General features: G+C 42.6%; 2 protein-coding genes across 6 annotated transcripts in view; both read right to left on the bottom strand.

The window, feature by feature from the left end:
• The window catches only part of LOC129195114 (chemokine-like protein TAFA-2), a 48,813-nt gene extending 42,004 nt beyond the window's left edge, over positions 1-6,809 (bottom strand). The window contains exon 1 of the mRNA XM_054800864.1: positions 6,407-6,809. The gene's annotated coding sequence lies outside the window, so the exon portion shown is untranslated. The remainder of the gene's footprint in view (positions 1-6,406) is intronic.
• Positions 6,810-7,020: 211 nt separating this feature from the next.
• Positions 7,021-19,160, bottom strand: part of etv6 (ETS variant transcription factor 6) — a 30,346-nt gene continuing 18,206 nt past the window's right edge. For all 5 annotated transcript variants that reach the window (XM_054800856.1, XM_054800855.1, XM_054800857.1 and 2 more), the window contains 6 exons: positions 14,883-15,047; positions 11,426-11,560; positions 9,912-10,499; positions 9,070-9,212; positions 8,880-8,980; positions 7,021-7,635 (listed from right to left, as the gene is read on the bottom strand). In XM_054800856.1, coding sequence (XP_054656831.1) covers positions 7,533-7,635; positions 8,880-8,980; positions 9,070-9,212; positions 9,912-10,499; positions 11,426-11,560; positions 14,883-15,047 — 1,235 coding nt within the window. In that variant the 3' untranslated portion in view covers positions 7,021-7,532. The remainder of the gene's footprint in view (positions 7,636-8,879; positions 8,981-9,069; positions 9,213-9,911; positions 10,500-11,425; positions 11,561-14,882; positions 15,048-19,160) is intronic.

Here is a 19,160-nt window from a genome sequence, read left to right on the forward strand (position 1 = left end):
ATATTTACTCCTTCTCTCCCAAGTTGCTGTTTATTTAGAAGCTGGTGAATTAGTTTTACTAGAAATGAAGCAGAGGGAGATGGAACTCCAGATCAAACAGAATGTGGAAGAGTGCATGGATGGTGGTGTGGGTGGGGGGAGTGGCGGGCTGGTGGGAGAAGACCTCGCTTCCAACTTACATCAAACACATGCACAGCGGGCGCCAATCACAACCTGAGATTTAACTCTCCTTGGAGATGAGGAGACAAAAAAACCCGCTGAGCGCCGTATCACGATAGAGTTTAGGTTGCAGCACAACAAATAGAGTTGCACTTTTGTTTTATAGCAAAGTGATTTTAGAAATGAGGTTACAATGTGCTGAATGTAGTGGCGTGCGATACCACTGATTTCCTTTCCGATTCAATACCGAGTAAAATTCAGGCTCGTGTCAGCGATACTGATCCGATATTTCACCGACTGTGTCTGGTAAATTTGAAGTGTATTTCATATCATAGCATAAAGAATACTAAACATTTAATTAATTCATTAATTGAATGATTAATTGAAATAGATTAATCATGTAATAAATAATGTTTTATTTATTCATTTATTTTAAACCCCGAAGTATGTTGATGTAGCAGGGTGATTTACAATATAGCCAAGCTAATACAACAACAGAAAAAACAGGACAAACTCATATACTGTAAATTGGAAAATGGTATAAAAAAATCAGTAAAATAACAAAACCATTAAAAGAAATGATTAATTATTTAAAACTACTATAACAATGAAAACTTCACAATTCACACATGGCTCTGTTGACAATCGGTCGTCGTTTCAACAGCAAAACATTTCAGAAAAAACATGACCTCAAATGACTGAAGTATCGAAAGTATTGATATTTTGATTTGAGAAACGATTTTAGAGCATGAAGAGTTGGTATCAGAAGTATCGATATTTCAGCATCGAGCCGCACATGACTAGTGGCTGCATCCGAATATATCATCAGATTTATATACCTCTGCATGCGCTTTAAAATGTTGCGAGTCAGCTGTTGGTGTGAAACTCATGATGCGTGTTACACTTGCCGCACTGTTATTTACAATGAACTCATCAGCTCTGACTGCTGGCTGAGCAGTTTGCTTCTTGCTGCTATTACAACATTGGCTCTGTTGCTGCTGTGTTGTGCAATATGCATGTTAATAAATGACCATGTGGTCCAAATCATTATCTAAGTGAAATTGTTATGAGTTTTCAAATTAATCTGAACTGCATGCTCTACATCGGTGGTCCCTGACCTTTTTCGACTTTTTCGGTGGCGGGTTTGGGGGGTTCGTACATTATACCGATCTAATTGATCAATTTTTGTACTGTGTAAAACTAAGACAGGAACAACATCAAATTAAAAGCACAAAATCAACGTAGAGCCACCATCCATCAGTCTGATGGGGGTTGTTTTTCAGAGAGAAGATTATGTTTGACGTGTGTGGTAAAAGGCAGTGTGCTAGCATGAATTAACGTGAGGTTGGGCACCGACAAATGTGCACATTAGCACTCAATAACGTTTTCAAAACCTACCTTAATGCATTCCCACATAGTATCCGAAATTGAGGCCAAATACGAGGTGAAAGAAAAATGCGGTATCTGTGCAGCGTGGGAGATGGTAGCATAAGCACAGCGGTGCGTTCAAGGAACGTCGAACAAAGCGGGACAGGTCGCTGCTTGCAACAAACATATACACGCAAAAACGATGGGATTTGTAACTGTATGTTATTTTTCAACTAGAATAATGGCACATATTTCCAAAATTGCTAAGCATTTACATAAAATTTGATGTAGTTATTTCCAAGTGTGTTTTGGTTTTTTTTTAAGTCATTGCACCTCAAAGCTTCCCACCCACGAACCGGTACTGAGCCGCAGCCTGGTAGTTGGGGACCCCTGCTCTACACTGTATGGATTGTTTATTTGTTGTTGGAGTATAAAGAGCCATGGGCGCATGCATGTAAATTAGCGTTATTAGCTCAAATCGAGCATCCAAAAAGAGAAGAAATGTGAATTAAGTGACTTTGAAAGTGGCATCAGTGCCAGTGTTCCGGAAAGTTGTGATGTAATATGATTTTCGCATACACTACATCTTTGGAGATTGGTCCAAAATAGAGAAAATATGCAGTCAGTAGCAGTTTTCTGTGCAAAAAAGAGCAGGATGGCCAGACTGTGCAGTGACCTAGGCTTAAATGCCAAAGGACCATGACACTGGTACATACATCACAGCATATCATAGAAATCCCCAGATACCACGTGTTTTTATACTGCAAAAGTATGGTTGGACAAGTTTGATGTGGAAGAACTTAAACCATAGAGGGACGAAGTGCATCATGAGTGACCTATGAATGGACCAAAATCCCACATACAGACTCAGCAGAAGGGGGGAAACCGCGTAACATGTTTTTTTGTTTTTTTTTTTAAGAATGACTCAACGGTTCCCCTTGTTGTGTTCTATCAGACTGCAGGCTTCTGTGGGACTACGTCTACCAGCTCCTGTCAGACAGCCGGTACGAGAACTACATCCGTTGGGAAGACCCCGAAAGCAAAGTTTTTCGCATCATGGACCCCAACGGCCTGGCCAGGCTGTGGGGCAACCATAAGGTAAGCAGAGAGTCTAGAGGGCCACCTATGCAGACAGACAGTGGAAAGCCTACTAGTTCCAACTAAATATGAAGAAAAGGCAATGGCTTATAGGGTCTACACCAATAATTAGACAAAAAAACACTAATTCAAAGAGTTGATGGTGTGTCACGTGCCACAGCTGGTCATTTTTCAACCCGTTGCCTCGAAGTGCTCGACCATAAAGCCTCAGCATCATTACTTGGATCGACAGGCCAGAATTTAAAAAAAAAAAAAGAGGTGACATTGGCCTGATGTGCTGGCGCTGGCCAGACAAGTCAGCGCCAGGTCGTCCAGCTGGAGGAGGACCAGCGTGACCTGAGGCAGTGAGCCTGGAGCGCTAAAGCCTCATCATTCATGGTGAAGGAGCTGTTACTAATACAATGCTTCCGGCTAATTGGAGCCCACCAGTACTGCCAGTTGTGCTCAGAGACAAGGACACCGAATGGGCCAGAAATATTAGGACAGCAAAGAACTGTCCTGCACATCTTGGGGGAATAATCTGGTCTCGCATCCATTTTGGATTTGGTCAAACTTTCGTGTTTGTCACAGTACTTGAGAGATCAACATGGGCAGGTTGTGATGAAGTAATGATGTGATTGCCTCATAGATTCACTCTTTGTATTCCAGGGACATAGAAGGTTTGGGGTTACATTTCAAGTATGCCCAGTGGGAGACGCTGTTGACGTCTACAACCATGCAGTTGAAGTTGATCAATACTGTTGTTTATAATCTTGGTGTTGTTGGGCAGGCCGATTCAGCTGGCAGCCTCCAGGCAAAATGACGTCAGTTCTCGTGGCATGTTCCTGAAAACAGCAAAGCACTCTTGTCCTATAAAGGATCTTTGTACAGTGTTTTGTGTAGTGAAGCTACGGGGAATTGTCATATACATACTGTAGACTAGTGTGTTGGTAGGAGGTATTAAAAAACAGGAATGCGCTCCTGTCAAATAGAGGATCTTTGACTAGCGTTTTTGCAGTAGGTCTGTAAAAACTGCAGAGTGCTGTTGTCACGTAGACGATCTTTGACCAGTGGATTAAGACTATAGGATGTGTAGTGGAAAAAAGAAAACACTCCTGTTTTATAGAGAATCTTTGATGTGTTTTTTTTGTGTTTTTTTTTTGCAGTATGCCCTGAAAAACAGCAGGGAGGTCTTGTCATATAGAGGATCTTTGACTAGAGGATTTGGAGTACATGCTTAAAAATATTGTGATATGTTAATGTATGTATAATGTTGTATAGACAATCTTTGACTGGTGTTTTCGCAGTAGGCCCTTAAAAACAGCAGGTAGGTCCTGTCATATAGATGATCTTTGACTCGTGTTTTTGCAGTAGGTCCTTTAAAACAGCAGCGCGTTCCTGTCATATAGAGACTCTTTGACTAGAGGATTTGGAGTACGTGCTTAAAAACAAACGAGCGCTCCTGGTATATAGACGATCTTTGACTGGTGTTTTCGCAGCTGGCCCTTAAAAACAGCGGCGCGCTCCTGTCATATAGATGATCTTTGACTAGCATTTTTGCTGTAGGTTCTGAAAAATAACAGGGAGGTCCGTGTTTTTGCAGTAGGTCCTTTAAAAACAGCAGTGAGCTCCTGTCATGTTGAGGATCTTTGACTAGTGCTTAAAAACAAAAGAGTGCTCCTGCTATACAGTATAGACAATCTTTGACTGGTGTTTTCGCAGTAGGCCCTTAAAAAAAGCAGTGAGCTCCTGTCATGTAGAGAATCTTTGACTAGTGGATTTGGAATACAGTGTTCCCTCGCTCTACGCGGTTCACCTTTTTCAGATTTGCTGTTTTGCTGATTTTTTTTAGTGCTTCTTTTTTTTTTTTTTTTACTCCTAGCGTATGAGCGCTGTTGCAGGGCGAGCCTGGCCCTTAAAGAAGAATTGCATTGTGGGAAGTTGAGTGTCTACCTGTTCCGTCTCTCGTCTGTCTGCACCGCCTATTGTTTTCTGCGTCCTGATTGGCCGTAGACCATTGTCAAACACTCCTTCTTGCTCTCTTGCCATGTCTCCTTTGTCATCGCTAGCTTGCTTGCTTGCTTGCTAGCTTGTAAATGAATCTTCGCTTCGTCTGCAGCAGTATGTTTTAACAAGGATACTAAAACGCTACAGTACAGCGGAACAGCGCCAGCACGAAAAGGCACGGCCACGTGAGTGAAATATGCGTGAGTGACTTAATCATTTCTTGTGTTGATCATTAAGGTTGATCATTAAAATTGAAACAAAGGTTTGAACTTTTTTAAGAGTGTTTAAACAAGAGAGAAATGTGAAAAAATGTTATTGCCTTCTGTGAAAAGTGTATCAAGTGTATGGTGAGGGGTTTTACAGCCTTAAAACATGTACAGTATAATCATTGGAAAAAAATGAAGTTGGCTACTTCACAGATTTCACTTATTGTGGGCTATTTTGGGAACTTATCCCCTGTGATAAACAAGGGAACACTGTACATGCTTAAAAACAGAAGAGCGCTCTTGTTATATAGACAATCTTTGACCAGTGTTTTTTGCAGTAGGTCCTTAAAAACAGCTCCTGTCATTTAGAGAACACTTTACTAGCATTTCTGTTGTAGGTCCTAAAAAACAACAGGGAGTTCCTGTCATAAAAGATGATCTTTGAATAGTGTTTTTGCAGTAGGTCCTTCTCAACAGCAGAGCACTCCTGTCACATAGAAGATCTTTGATGAGTGGATTTGGCGTACATGCGTCAAAGCTGAAGAGCGCTCCTGTTTGATAGAAGATCTTTGACAAGGTTCTTTGACCAGGGTGAACATATTGTATTGCTTCTTTTAATTATCCATTTGGTGAGGTAAAGATGTTCATGTTTGGCAGAGTCTTGCATTGACATGATATACAACATTAGGATAAGAGTTAATGGAGAAGTTCGGCCCACCGGCGCTTAGCTTTGTGAGCATGTGGCCTCCAAAACAATTTAGTCCTGTTGTAGGCTATGAAAATACAGTTAATGAAGTTTTCATGATGATTAATTTCTTCTGATTGACTTTAGATTCAAGATGTGAGGGCTTTGTTTATGACAATATAAAATAAAAATTGCTGCTTGTGGAATAGCCGAGAAAGAATAGTTATGGAAAGCCATGAAAGCACCTTCCCTAATATGATGTTAGAGTTGTCAGGATACATATTGTCCGTAGTCCCCCCGCGCCGCTCTCTCTTTCATTTGCTCTCTGTCTGTTATTTATCATGGCAATTATAAGAGTGGCAGCAAGTATATAGACTAGGCTGCAGTCTGGAGCGCCTCTGCTGCTACATTTCATCATCTGAGGACTCATATTTGCTATACAGGCCAGCCAACATTGGACTGGAGGTGAAATCACTAAATCACAATTAAAATGAATGAACTTGGATGGAAGCTGCTAGTAAATATTACTCTGGTTTCTGTCTAAGGGGCAGAAACCCAATAGTGCTCGGCAGAGGAGCTGCAGGTGCAAGGCTGGATTTGGATAGCAGAGTTTGTATTGCAAGTACAAAAAAGTGTGAGCCTGTCAGTTTCAATCCAAATCAAACTACAGTGAGAGCAACGTTTGCCATTAATAAATAATCGCCTGTTTGCTTCCTCTGCTGGGGAGGGAAAAAAGTCAATTCCCCCCACTAATAAATTGCAGGTATGAGTGAATAATTTAGCCTTTTCTCTGTGGCTTGACAGTTAAATGCTCATTTTGCAGCTAATTGTTTCAGTATTGATTAGATGTATAGGTATACCAGCATTCAAGGCAAAGTTAAAGAAGACAGTGAATGCATCTTACCTGGAAGTGTCCCACTCCCTTCCCGCGCATTAACACCCTTTTAAACCATGAGGTGGGCTGCTGCCGCGGCTGCTGCTGCTACAATCCAGTGTTAAGATCTGGTAAAAGACCCGAGTTGATGTCACTTTATCAGATTTGATTATTGGTCCTTTAACGCATCACTGATGGCATCTCATCCACCACTAGAGACTGAAATCCTCCTCAGTTGTCTTCTGGAATATCCCACTAGTTCAGTTCAGGTGGATAAAAATCATTTTAAACAATTCCTTAGCGGCTCAGAACCCACGCGTGGAATGCATGTCTGGTCTTCTTGGTCCTGATGGTGGGAGTCCGCTTTGGCTTGTGGTTTCTGGCTCGTCTCTGCACAGTCTGACAGCTCTCCTCTGCGCACGCTAACTTTTATCACCACTCCAACCGGATTACACTTCAGCGTCATATTCTCCAAATTGGATTTTTCTCATTGGACCGTGACCATGTCCAATCAGAGATGTCATCATCGCTTCCAAATTATATCATGTTAATGATAGTTGCGTTTGTAAAAATGTATAATAATATATATCTATATATATTTTAGGAAAACTGCCTAACTCAGTGATAAAGTTCATTAAATGTGAACAAATGAACAATTTTTGCACAATTTAATGTATTATTTGCAATATTATTTGCGTTTCATTTCCCTCTAATATATATTAAGTTGTTCACCAGTGCCCCCAAGTGGACATCCTGCATATTACACCTCTACGTTTTCATCCAAAAGAAATAACATACCGTAGCATCAAAAAAAAACTACAGTTTAATCCAGAAGATGTTTACTCCAGAGACACACACAAACATACACACACACACACACAGAATGTCACGGTATAATGCATGTGGAGAAATGAAAGCATTAAGTGATTGGCTTGCTTTTGCAGTTCATTGAGAAATAAAATAAAAAAAAAGTGAACTGTCAACTGCGTCTTTAACTACAGGCATCCTTTGAAAGAAGTATCTGTGGGTGTGACTGACAATAGCAAATGCCCGAGACCTTCGAGGTTCATCATCAGTGATTGTTCAAGCTGCTTGGAAAAGGCATCGGCGGCTGTTGCAGTAGTAAAAGTTCATTGACTCCATTTCCCAGAGTTCCTCAGCACTCCTCTTTGATGTAAATTTGTTCGTCTGTGTCCGACTCCAGGTGCTCCAGTCGGTCCGTCTGACCGTTCATGATCTCATCGGGGGTCTTCATGAACCTGGAAGTGCCACATAAATAGATTAATGCCATGATGTGCCTGTCCAGAAGAAGTACAGTCCAGGGGCGTATTTAGTCATTTGGGGGCCCAAGGCCAACCCAGCCAGTGGGGCCGTCCACATGCTTGTACTACACTGACAAAAGTTTTTTTCATTTATTTTAATTTTAATTTTTAAAGGTGTGTATGTAATTTAGGACCCTTTTTTCCCTGCTTTTACTGTATTTGATCAGAACATTAAGCAACTTTTTATAGTTTACCGCTTTAATACTCACAACTTTGTGATGAAAAGCACCAATCACAGTTTCATCCCTCAAACTACTGCATTCTTCTCTGCTTTGCTCCTGTCAAGAGCCTCTGGCTGTCTACCCTCGGTAGTTTTGATTAAAAAAAAAAAAAAAAAATGTTTCGCCTCCTACTCTTCCTCACTCCACAGCGGTAATTCCGCATCAGTTTTCTTCAAACTGCGCCAACAAGGTTGTTTTGCTCCGTGTTCCGGAATCAACCTGCACATGAGCAGTAACCTGGAAAAGTCCATTGCATTAGAACACAGGGGGGAGCAGAAGCGCTCATGATAGATTACGCGTTTTGATGTAGTTTGAAACATGTGAATTAAGACTAAAACAGTAATATGTACTTTAAATCGAAGGGGAAAAAAAATCAATAATCAGTTTTTATTTGAGCTTAAGAGAATTTTTATGTTTTTATGAGGCACCTGGAAATCGTGGGGTGATATGTAGGATTCTGGTCACTAGGCGGCAGTAATGACACAAAACACTGAGACATTACCTTACATGACATTACCTTAACACTGCATGAAGTCAGCCATGGCATGTCTGACATAAGAGTGAAAAGCTCTCCTCCGATCCCATGTGGAAGTGGTAAGTTTTTGGCTTCTTAAGTTTAGAAGAAATAAATTCAAGGCTAACTGGTTAGCTCGTTAGCTAGCGGCCGTCTCGAGCATGTGCAGCATAAGAGTTGCAATGTGGTCCAAGCAATGATTAATAGGAGTGTAAAGGTGACCGTAGGCGTATTATTTCATGTCTACAGGGCTCTGATAATGTTAAAAGCCGTATTTGGAAAGTCATAAACGGGTTTTCTATGCTCTAACTACAAAAGTATTCCATTTATTAACACTGAATCCCAAAGAGGGGAAATTAATTTAACGCGGCTGGGTGTGGAACCAATTAACCACTATAAACAAGGGACGACTGTATCCAAAAAGTGTCCTGAATAATGTCCTGTACCTGAATAAGAGTCTTTGTCCAGGCTCTTTCCTGATGATGTTTAGTTTGTAGTAGTGTCTGAGTGCTCGGGACATCTTCTCATATGTCATGTTGGTCCTGTTCTGTAAGAACAAAGCATAAATCCTTAATATGTTAAGCAGTTAAAAGAGTTAATGCTGCATATAATTGGCCCTCTAGACTCTCTGCTTACCTTATGGTTGCCCCACAGCCTGGCCAGGCCGTTGGGGTCCATGATGCGAAAAACTTTGCTTTCGGGGTCTTCCCAACGGATGTAGTTCTCGTACCGGCTGTCTGACAGGAGCTGGTAGACGTAGTCCCACAGAAGCCTGCAGTCTGATAGAACACAACAAGGGGAACCGTTGAGTCATTCTTAAAAAAAAAAAACAAAAAAACATGTTACGCAGTTTCCCCCCTTCTGCTGAGTCTGTATGTGGGATTTTGGTCCATTCATAGGTCACTCATGATGCACTTCGTTCCTCTATGGTTTAAGTTCTTCCACATCAAACTTGTCCAACCATACTTTTGCAGTATAAAAACACGTGGTATCTGGGGATTTCTATGATATGCTGTGATGTATGTACCAGTGTCATGGTCCTTTAGCATTTAAGCCTAGGTCACAAACGGTCATATGTGCAAGAAAGTGCAAGAAATGCATGGAGGGCGCATGTGTGACGTGCTGATTTTCAAGCCGCAGACTGGCCACAGTCTATTCAGCATTCACAAAATGAAACAACTTGCTTAAAGTACCATCTCCAAATATCATATTATTATTATTATAAATATCATAACGTTCGCCCCGGTTAGCACGTATTCCGGTTAACATCCAAAATGTTGAAAAAAGTTTTGCCTTGGCTTGCGTTCGCCCGCCTGTTTAGCGTTAGAGTTTTATACATGCACACCAGCAGGTGGCGTCAAATAACTTCTCCCCAATGGGTATAGAAAAAGAGGTGTTTGCTCATATTTAGAAAGTTCCCCTGCTAAAATTGCCACGGCATGGACACTTGAAATAGGTATCCACTTTCATGCTATTACCTGCTATCCGCCCCATGGGCATTTGCTGCTCCTCTGGAGGAGACACAGGCATGATGATGTTCCTGTAGAGGACCTCCTCCTGCTGCTGATGATGTTGCTGATGTAAAATATGATGTGGTGGCGGCTGCTGGGTCGCCGTCATCTGATGAGAGTGCACCTTCCCATCACGGCCGTTCTCAAGCACACTGCGGCTGTGCCTGAAGTCCAAGGCTCCACCGCTCCTGCTCGGGTTTGGGAACAGAGGGTTCATGATGGGGCTGGGCATGAGCTGAATGACACCAGGAGGGCCCACCTCCTGGCTCCCAGGGCTACCCGGGCACGGCACCTCTCTGGGGGTCACACAGCGGCCATTCGGTGCGGCTGGGGAAACTGACAGAGGGTACACGTCCTCGGGCAAGTGGTGATTGCTGTCCGGCAGCTGGGAGAAGGTCTGCAGGTGGTCCTCAGTAGCGGCTCGTGGGTGATTTGGCTCTGGGGGGGATTGTCGTGGCGCCGGATGGTGCGGGGAACGGGAGCGGTGTCGCAGCTCGATGGTGGGCGGATGCTGGGGGAGTGGCTCTGTCGCACATGGCGCCCGTCGTACCGTTTCTGTGGATATGGCAGAAATAACTCATCAAATCTTACTTTTAAATGGCACGGCATGTACAGTATTGGCTGTGGGGACACGTGGGGCAGCAATTTGTCACATAACTCATAGAGTTATTGTTAGATAATTGCAAGTACAGCCATACTTTGAATTTCCCCGAGGGTAACTGAGTAATGATTGGTTTCTGGGTGGAAACTATTTCCTGCTATTAGCAGGTAGGTGTGCCAAAACAAACAAGCAAGACAAAAAACTAAGGAACATTTGCTGTCATGCTTAAATAATAAACAAATAATCCCTATCTATCTCAACATGTTTCTGTCAGCTGTCGGTTGTCGCATACACACGGCCACTAGGTGTCACTATTATACCAAAGTACAGGTACTGTGAGCAAAACATGAACATCAGCAATGAGGAACTAAGCAGGTGTTTTCCAAAGTAAATTCCAATCCAGATGCAAAGCCCTGCCAGGAGAATGTGGCGTCCGTTTAGTGTAACTTGTTTAAATAAAGTAACATTTCCTTGTGAAACAGGTTTCACAATGGCCAGCACGGGTTTTATGGTAACTCTCGTCACTTTGTTGTTGTTGTCTTTCACACCAGAACCAAATAATAACATCAGGTATTAGTGCGTGTAATAAAAACACACCTATGCTTTAAAACAGGGGTGTTCCTGCCCTGCAGGTCGTTTAATTCTAAAAATAAAATACATGCATTATTAATGGGATGCATTATTAGATATTACACTAATTGGCTTTGCCCCCAGAACACAAAAATACAAAGTCGTTTTGTTCTTAGCTTCTCAGCTCAGCATATAGTCCTATGTTGGGTGCATCAAAGTGGCCCCCCGCATCCTTCCACTTTCCCCTGGGTGGAAAAAGTTTGGACCCCCACCTGCTTTGATGATGACAGATAATGTGATGTGAGCTGACCTTCGAGCTTCAGGTGCTGCGCTGTGCTTTCAGGCAGCAGGTGGAAGGAGTTTCCGGGAAAGTAGCTGGAGGGGTAGAACACATGGGGCTTCCTCTGCTTCAGGATGTGCTGCAGCAGCTCATACAAGACATCACCTGCAGAAGACAAAAAACAGGTCACACGTTGACTCCATACGTAGTAAGCGGGAAATTTACTATTTCTGTCTCGCTGGACTTCTCCTTGAGTTCCAGGCAGCGTGAAGTTTGAGTAATAATAGAGGTGTCACAGGCGATACTCCCTACTACAGGGAAGGGGAAATGGTTCCTGTAAATTTCCTAAGAACCAAACAGCAGTAAACATCAGCTGTAAAGCTGTTCTGGTCTATTATGTCTACTTTGACGGATGCTGGGTGGTGTAGAAATATTCATTGTGCCGCTTGCTATCTATGTAGTAGACTTTAACCAAGCGTACATGCAAACTCACCACTGTGTTCCCCTGTATGATCCTCCAAGCATGGCTTTGAATAGATGTTGGCACAAGTAAATGAGACGCGTAGCCCTTTATAAACCTGCTATTCCCCTTTAAGTGTCCATACAGTTGTAAGGGTCCGAAACAGGAAGTGTAGTAAATGATTAACAGCAGCACGTTTAACTAAGATGACAGGCTTAACAGATAACTTCCAGTAAAGAAACATTGAGATAATGTTTGATGCTGGCTCAAAATATTATTGTGCTTGAGCTTTTACTATAACAAGGAAGTGTTGGTGGTCTCACACACACACACACACACACACGCACACACGCGTGCCTTTCAGTTCTCACTTTGAGGTCCGATTGCAGTTGCAGTGCCCGGAAAATTGCTGCTTCATGATTCAGGCTCAAATGACTAAAACCATACAGCCTTGCAAGCTTGAACAGCTTATTTGTCACACAACATTTGGAAAGGAAAAATCTAGACAAAATAAAGTGTATGTTCAATGATGGGAGAGAAACTAAAATACTAATCAATCACTGTTTTATCTCCGGACAACCTCATATTTAACATTTAAATCCGGTGACGCAGTGCATGAAGGCATTGAACAGGAAATTACTGATAAAAGCAGTGGAAGTAAATCACATTTCTTTTTTTTTGTGACTGAATCTCTCTCATAAATCCTTATTCTTCATAATATACAGGACAATATAATATACAGTAGTCATAATAATAACGGAAATGAAAGCGAGGCATTTGTCAGTGTGATGACATGATATTCACCACATTTTTAAAACAAAATATATTTTTATTTTTGCTATATTTTTCTTGTAACTGGAACTAACCTCGCAGCATATATTTTATCAGGCTATGTTGGGTTTCTTGCATTTATTTAAATTGTTAGGCATTCACCCTCGACCCCGCCACCATGCGTCATACTGTAATCTCGATTCCTGTTTCATATTTTAAAGAAAATCCATCGTCTGCTTGGAAAAGAATGTTTTTTTTTCTCTTGCCCATGTTGCCGGGGCAACAGTTGAGGTCGGTGCTCGTACTTCCTGATCAACCGTCTCCTACTTCCTCCAAACCCCATTACTACCCTCCCGTCTCCCTCCTCCTTGCAGGCTTGCTGTAATAGCTGCGTCTCCAGATGACTTTATTGATTTGTTGATGTTGCTTTAAAGCTGCACAAGCTCATTTCAGCTGTAAAAGGCAAGAACGCTGCTATGAGGTCTTCTAAAACTAGGCATTTTTAAAGGCAGAATGTGATTGACATACATTGGAACCCGCTAAAGTCGGTCCCCTTTATGTCAACAAATTCCGGTCTTATTTATTAAAAAAGGGCCCGCTTAAGCAGACGTTGACATACATGGTCTACCGCTTTTATCGATATAAAATTTCATAGCCTAGGATCTACGGGTCTGCTTATGTCGACATGTCTTGCAGTGTTGTTAACTTGCTCATTATCGAGATGCAGCGTGAATCAACACCAACGTAACTACTACATACTTACACAGCATTAAAACGTCCACAAAGTGACTTCCTGCTCAGCGCAAAGTAAGCTTCAAAATGAAAAGCATGCCGGTATTAACCTAACAAACAAAACGCACCCATTTTTTATTAAGATTGTTAAGCACCGGAAGAAAGATTTGCGCATGTACGAAAGCTTTATTGTCATTGTAGTCAAGACATGAGGACAACAATGTCAACAAACTGCCGTAGGTTACAAAATCCTTTATTTTCACCCATGCTCATTATGTCTCTGTCTGAAGTAAATGTGCGCGCAATGGCTGGTTTCAGTTATGTCAACAACTGCTAATGTCGACGTCGGTTAGCCAGCCAGTCCGAGGAGCGTCGTCATCAACGGGTTGCAGTTAGTTACCAGAGGTGTGGACTCGAGGCAATTCTGATGAGTTTGGACTCGACTTGACAATATCACAGAAGACTTGCAACTCGAATTGCACTTGTCATAACTTACTCAGGACTCGACTCGGACTTCAGTCTGATAAATTGAAAATACTTGAGATTTTCAGTGAATGTGTTTGGTTAAAATGTGTCCCCATCGAAAGAATTCAACTAACGTGATCGTTATGATGTAATTTCCAGCAAGACAACATATCTCTGAATCTGCCTCATTGAATGCATCTATTAATGTCCAGTCAGGTTTTAGAACAAACAACGAATGTGTGGATTACATTTCTGTGCACTAACTAAATCCTGAATGCTATGTCAGCAATCTTTTTCTGTGACCAAGTCTTGTCAAACTGGTCTTATTTTATCCATCCATCCATCTTCTATGCCGCTTATCCTCACTAGGGTCGCGGGTATGCTGGGGCCTATCCCAGCTGACTTCGGGCGAGAGGCGGGGTACACCCTGGACTGGTCGCCAGCCAATCACAGGGCATACCTATGGACAATTTGGAGTCGCCAATTAACCTGATGTGGGAGGAAACCGGACCAGTCCAGGGTGTACCCCGCCTGTCGCCTGAAGTCAGCTGGGATAGGCTCCAGCATGCCCCCGTGACCCTAATGAGGATGAAGCGGTATAGAAAATGGATGGATGGATGGATGGGAGGAAACCGGAGTACCCGGAGAAATCCCACGGAGATTCCAACCCAGATCTTCCAGATTTCCTGACTGTGAGGCCAACATGCTAACCACTCGGCCACTGCCTTATTTTATTTAAAAAAATACATATTGAAAATGTATTTGTCAAATTGAAAAGGTTCTTACATTGTTAAGTATTTGGTAAACACTACACAGTTCTTATGACTTGTGAGGACTCGAAAAATTCAAGCCTATGACTTTGGGCCTGACTCGACATAACTTGAGACTTGACTTGGACTTGCACGTCTTTTCTTGACCAGAAACTTGACATTAAAGACTTGAGACTTGCAAAACACGGACTGACTCCCAACTCTGGTAGTTCCAAAAAAATGATATCCCATCTGGACAAAATTTTTGCTTGCGAATAATTTATGAAGCTCATGGAAAGGAAAGGAATACCAGAGTGGGGGGAGCGGTAGCGGAAGTCCTCCTTGGTGAGCAGCAACAGAGCTTTTCCGTTCATCTGGAAAGAGCCGCTTGTGATTGGTCGCAGTGCAAACTCCTTCTCGGCCCATCGCAGCCACTGGGCCACATCCTCTCTGCTCCAGAACACCGGCTGCAAACCTGGAGGGGTCGGGAAGGGGGAAGGAGGGGGACATGTTGGCAATTGAGTTTGTTGAACAAGCAGCAACATTGAGAGAATGTAGGGGGGAAAAAAAACAATGTTCAGTGAAGTAGACATGGGGGGGGGGAAGGAAGAGAGGGGGAGCGGAAGGAAGGAAGAAAGACGGAAAGGCCGGATGGGGGGAGGGGGTGAGTGGGAGGGAGGAAAGGATGGGGGAGGTGGGGAGAGGAAGGAAGGAGGCAGAGGCAGTAAAGAGGATATTGAGGAAGTGGAGATAAAAGGAGGAGTGATTACGGAACGGCCGTGATAAAGAAAAGGAGTGCATGAGCCAGGGAGTGCATGAGACCTGGAATTAAAGATTAAAAAACAGATATGTAGAAAAAGAATAACATGGTGTAGATATGAGAAATGATGGCCAGACTGTCTCTTACGTTCTTTTTGTGCCCTCTGTGCTCCGTACGAGCCAGTTTATTAGTCTGCATATAAACACACACGCAGGGAAAGGAAATGGAGGAAACAGGAACCACGCTATCTTTTTTCTGCCTGCCTTCCTCACACACTGAAACACTTCTTTCGCTGCCAAGGCAACAGAACATCTGCACTGGAGACTATTCAAGACAACATCAGCATAAAACTGAACACAGGACAACAAAACACAGCAGTAGTTCTATTGTACCTAAAGGTTGAACAGAACTTTTATTGTGGAAAGTGTACTTCAGGTCATAACAGGAACTAGCTGTGCTTTCAAGAAATGTATTTTTTTTATTCATACAGTGACAGCCATTTTGAATCTGTTCTGGAAAATTTATTTCATATAATAATAAAGTGGTACTTGAATAACAAGGTCATCTACAAAAGGTCAATAATAATGTTTCCAGTTGCTTCTGTTTTTTTAAAGTCTGGTGTTACCAATTTCCTCAAAGCCAATGTTCCCAGTTTCATCAGTTCCTAGAGTCGAACATAACAATTTCCTTAAATCATATTTTGTCACTTTGTTTGTACAATATGTATGTTCCCAGTTCCGTTTCCTAGTCCTATGCTCCCAGTGTCCTTAAATCCTACGTTCCCAATATCCTCTGTTTCTGAAGTCCTATGCTCCCAGTGTCCTTAAATCCTACGTTCCCAATATCCTGTGTTTCTAAAGTCCTATATTCCCAGTGTCCTTAAACCCTGTGTTCCCAGTTTCTTCTGTTTCTAAAGTCTTATGTTCCCAGTGTACTTAGATCCCTGTTTCCAATGTCCTTTTTCTAAAGTCCTTTATACCCAATTTCCTTCAATCATATGTTGTCAGTTTCTTCTGTTTTGAAAGCGTATGTTCCCTGTGTGTTAAAACCCATGTTCCGAGTTCCCTGTGTTTCTAAAGTCCTATGTTCCCAGTGTCCTTGAATCCTATGTTCCCAGTTTCTTCAAACGTCTTATGTTCTCAGGGTCCTCCAATCCTATGTTTTCAATTTCCTCTATTTCTAAAGTCGTGTGTCCCCGGTGTGTATATATCCTACGTTCCCAGTTACATCTGTTTCTAATGATGTCCGCATTAACAGAATCCCGGAATTGACCAATACAAACAGAATCTACTGTTAAACTCGGAATCTCGTGGAAATTGACATAATGTGAATGAAATGCTGTCATTGTGAGGAGAAGGAACATTTGTGTGGGGAAATATTTCCCCAGCAGAACGCTCGTGGCAGACTCTCCTCACAAACACTAACCCATCCCCTCCGCAACTAAACACGTAGAAACGGCAACCTGAAACACTGGCAAAAGTTGGCGAAAAAAACGTTGACATTCCTCTCTTACAGCGCGTGAGTGGAATAGCGTGGTTAGCTCAGTTTTCTAAAGTCATAAAACTGCAGAGGGATATTTTTCTAGATTCATGTGCTTCATTTGTTCAATACAACAGCATCCTCTGTTCAAGGGGTCATGGGTTCTCTGTCATATGAGGTGAACATTTCAGACTGATATTCTAATCTTCACATTATCTGGCTAGACAGGATGCATATTTTTTTACGCTCATTTATTCCATTCAATGCAGACAAATCCTGCCGTCTCATCACTTTTGCACCCTCTGTGTAATCCAATGATTGGCATGGTGACTCAGGCTGACCTTCTCGGCGTAATGCCGCCACGAAGCACGACGACAACTCATCTTTCACTTATCGCTCGACCTCAAACTCTTCCTCTTGGGCGTCAGGCAGCTGTTATCTTTGGGGCCACCGATGTCAGTCACAAGTAATTGGAACACTTTCAGACCACCCATCAACCCCCACCATTCCCTCCATGGCCGTCAAACGAAGGAAGTTTTCACACAAAGTGATCAATATGACATGAAAGCTCTGTGCAAACTGCCAGCTTCCTATTTCGCTGCGTTCTTGCAGAAGTCTCTGTTGAGAGAGCGGCACAGGCCTTGTGAACAACATTGAACAGCCATCATTTCAAGACTTGTTTAGGATATTCCTCTCAGTACTCAGGTGTACAGATACCAAAAAAATGTTTAACAACCCCAAGATCTTAACATTTATTGTGGTCTTCTGTGATCCATGTGATCTTAGGAGGCATTGAAATGCTTCTTCGCAGGCATAGATGTTGACCCTAGACTTGAAGCAATATTGAATCAGGCTGCCAAGTGAGCAGCATGCACCAGCTGCACATGCGTCTCTCGTGGTAACTTGTTTGAGCAGCAAAGCCCGGTGGGCGGCAGTGGGTCACAAGGTCAGGGCTGCGGTATGTTCTCTCTAGGGCCGGAGAACGAGTGACGCTTGCTCTGCCAAAAAAGCCCTCCTACATCCGGTATGTCGGCCTCGGCCATCTGCACAGAGCCCAAAGGAGGAAGTACGAAGGGAGCAGAAGTGAGGAGGTGGAGGAAAAAGGGGGCGCAAAAAAAAAACATGTCCCATGACACACTTTGGCAGGAAGTAATCCAGCTCAGGCTTCGTTTCAGCACAGGAAACTTCCAGCTGGAAGGTCAGAGAGCAATACCAGGAGGCTTTTTAAGTCAGTGTGGGAATAAAGAGGAAAGATGGATGGTGTTTGATGAAAGACAAATAAAGTATTGGCGAGAGTTGCTAGAGCAGATGCACAATGAGGAAAGAAATACAAATAGAAAAATGATACTAGGCCAGAGCTCATGTGAAGTTCAGTGTGGAGGCATCCTATCTATTCTGGGTTGTAACCCATATAACTGCTGGGTATGAAGGATACGGTTTGGATCACTGCTCGGGAATGATTGTTCCTATCAGGGGCTATTTCACTGACAGCCATACTAAATTTATGAAATGCTGATGGGTTTTTTTGGGGGGTTTTTTTAGAATTGCATCATGGGCAAAATCAAACGCTCTCTGTCTGCCATACGGTCTCTTTGTCTTGGTGGGTGGAGGCGGGGCCGGTAGCATACAGTACACACAGTATGCAGAAGAGTGTAACGTAGCAGAAATGAAATTAAAATTATTAATGTTCTATAGTACCTTTCTTAAAAGTAATGTTAAAATCTCGTCTCGTTCTTGTAGACACAATATTGTGCATCGTCACGTCTCGTGAACTGAGAGTCTCATGACACCCCTAGTACGTTTTAAATTATTTCTTCTACTAAATAGTCCCAAACCAATATTTCTTTACTTTCTTCCTCATTAATTTCCATTTCTACGGCAGCCTATCTCAGCAGCAAGATAATTAAGAGCCAAAATTAGTCCCTCCTTGGTTGGTTGATATCACAAATACAATATTTTATACATACATTGCAAAATGTAAATACTTCCCCCACGCAAATGTTCCTTCTCGTCATGATGACCTGTTTGGTCAAACACGCATGCACACGTCAATATATCGAGGCCGGCAAAATTATCGAGTTGTTTTTTATTTATCGTGCGGTAAATTGATTCATTGATTATTGTGACAGGCCTGTATGCGTGTTTACAATGCTTGAAACACCCAAGTGCGGCTGCAGCAGGATGCCAAGCCCCTGACTAAACCGTGGGCTCCTAATCCTCCATGATGACACACAAGTTTCCCAAGACACACAGAGATGCAGAGGCGCGCATGTTGCCGAGGCAACTCGTAAGCGCTTGCGATGAATGACGAGACGAGGAGGATGAGCTCACCGCTATCTCATTTCGTTT

This window comes from Dunckerocampus dactyliophorus, chromosome 15 (genome assembly GCF_027744805.1).
Source record: "Dunckerocampus dactyliophorus isolate RoL2022-P2 chromosome 15, RoL_Ddac_1.1, whole genome shotgun sequence".
NCBI lineage: Eukaryota > Metazoa > Chordata > Actinopteri > Syngnathiformes > Syngnathidae > Dunckerocampus > Dunckerocampus dactyliophorus.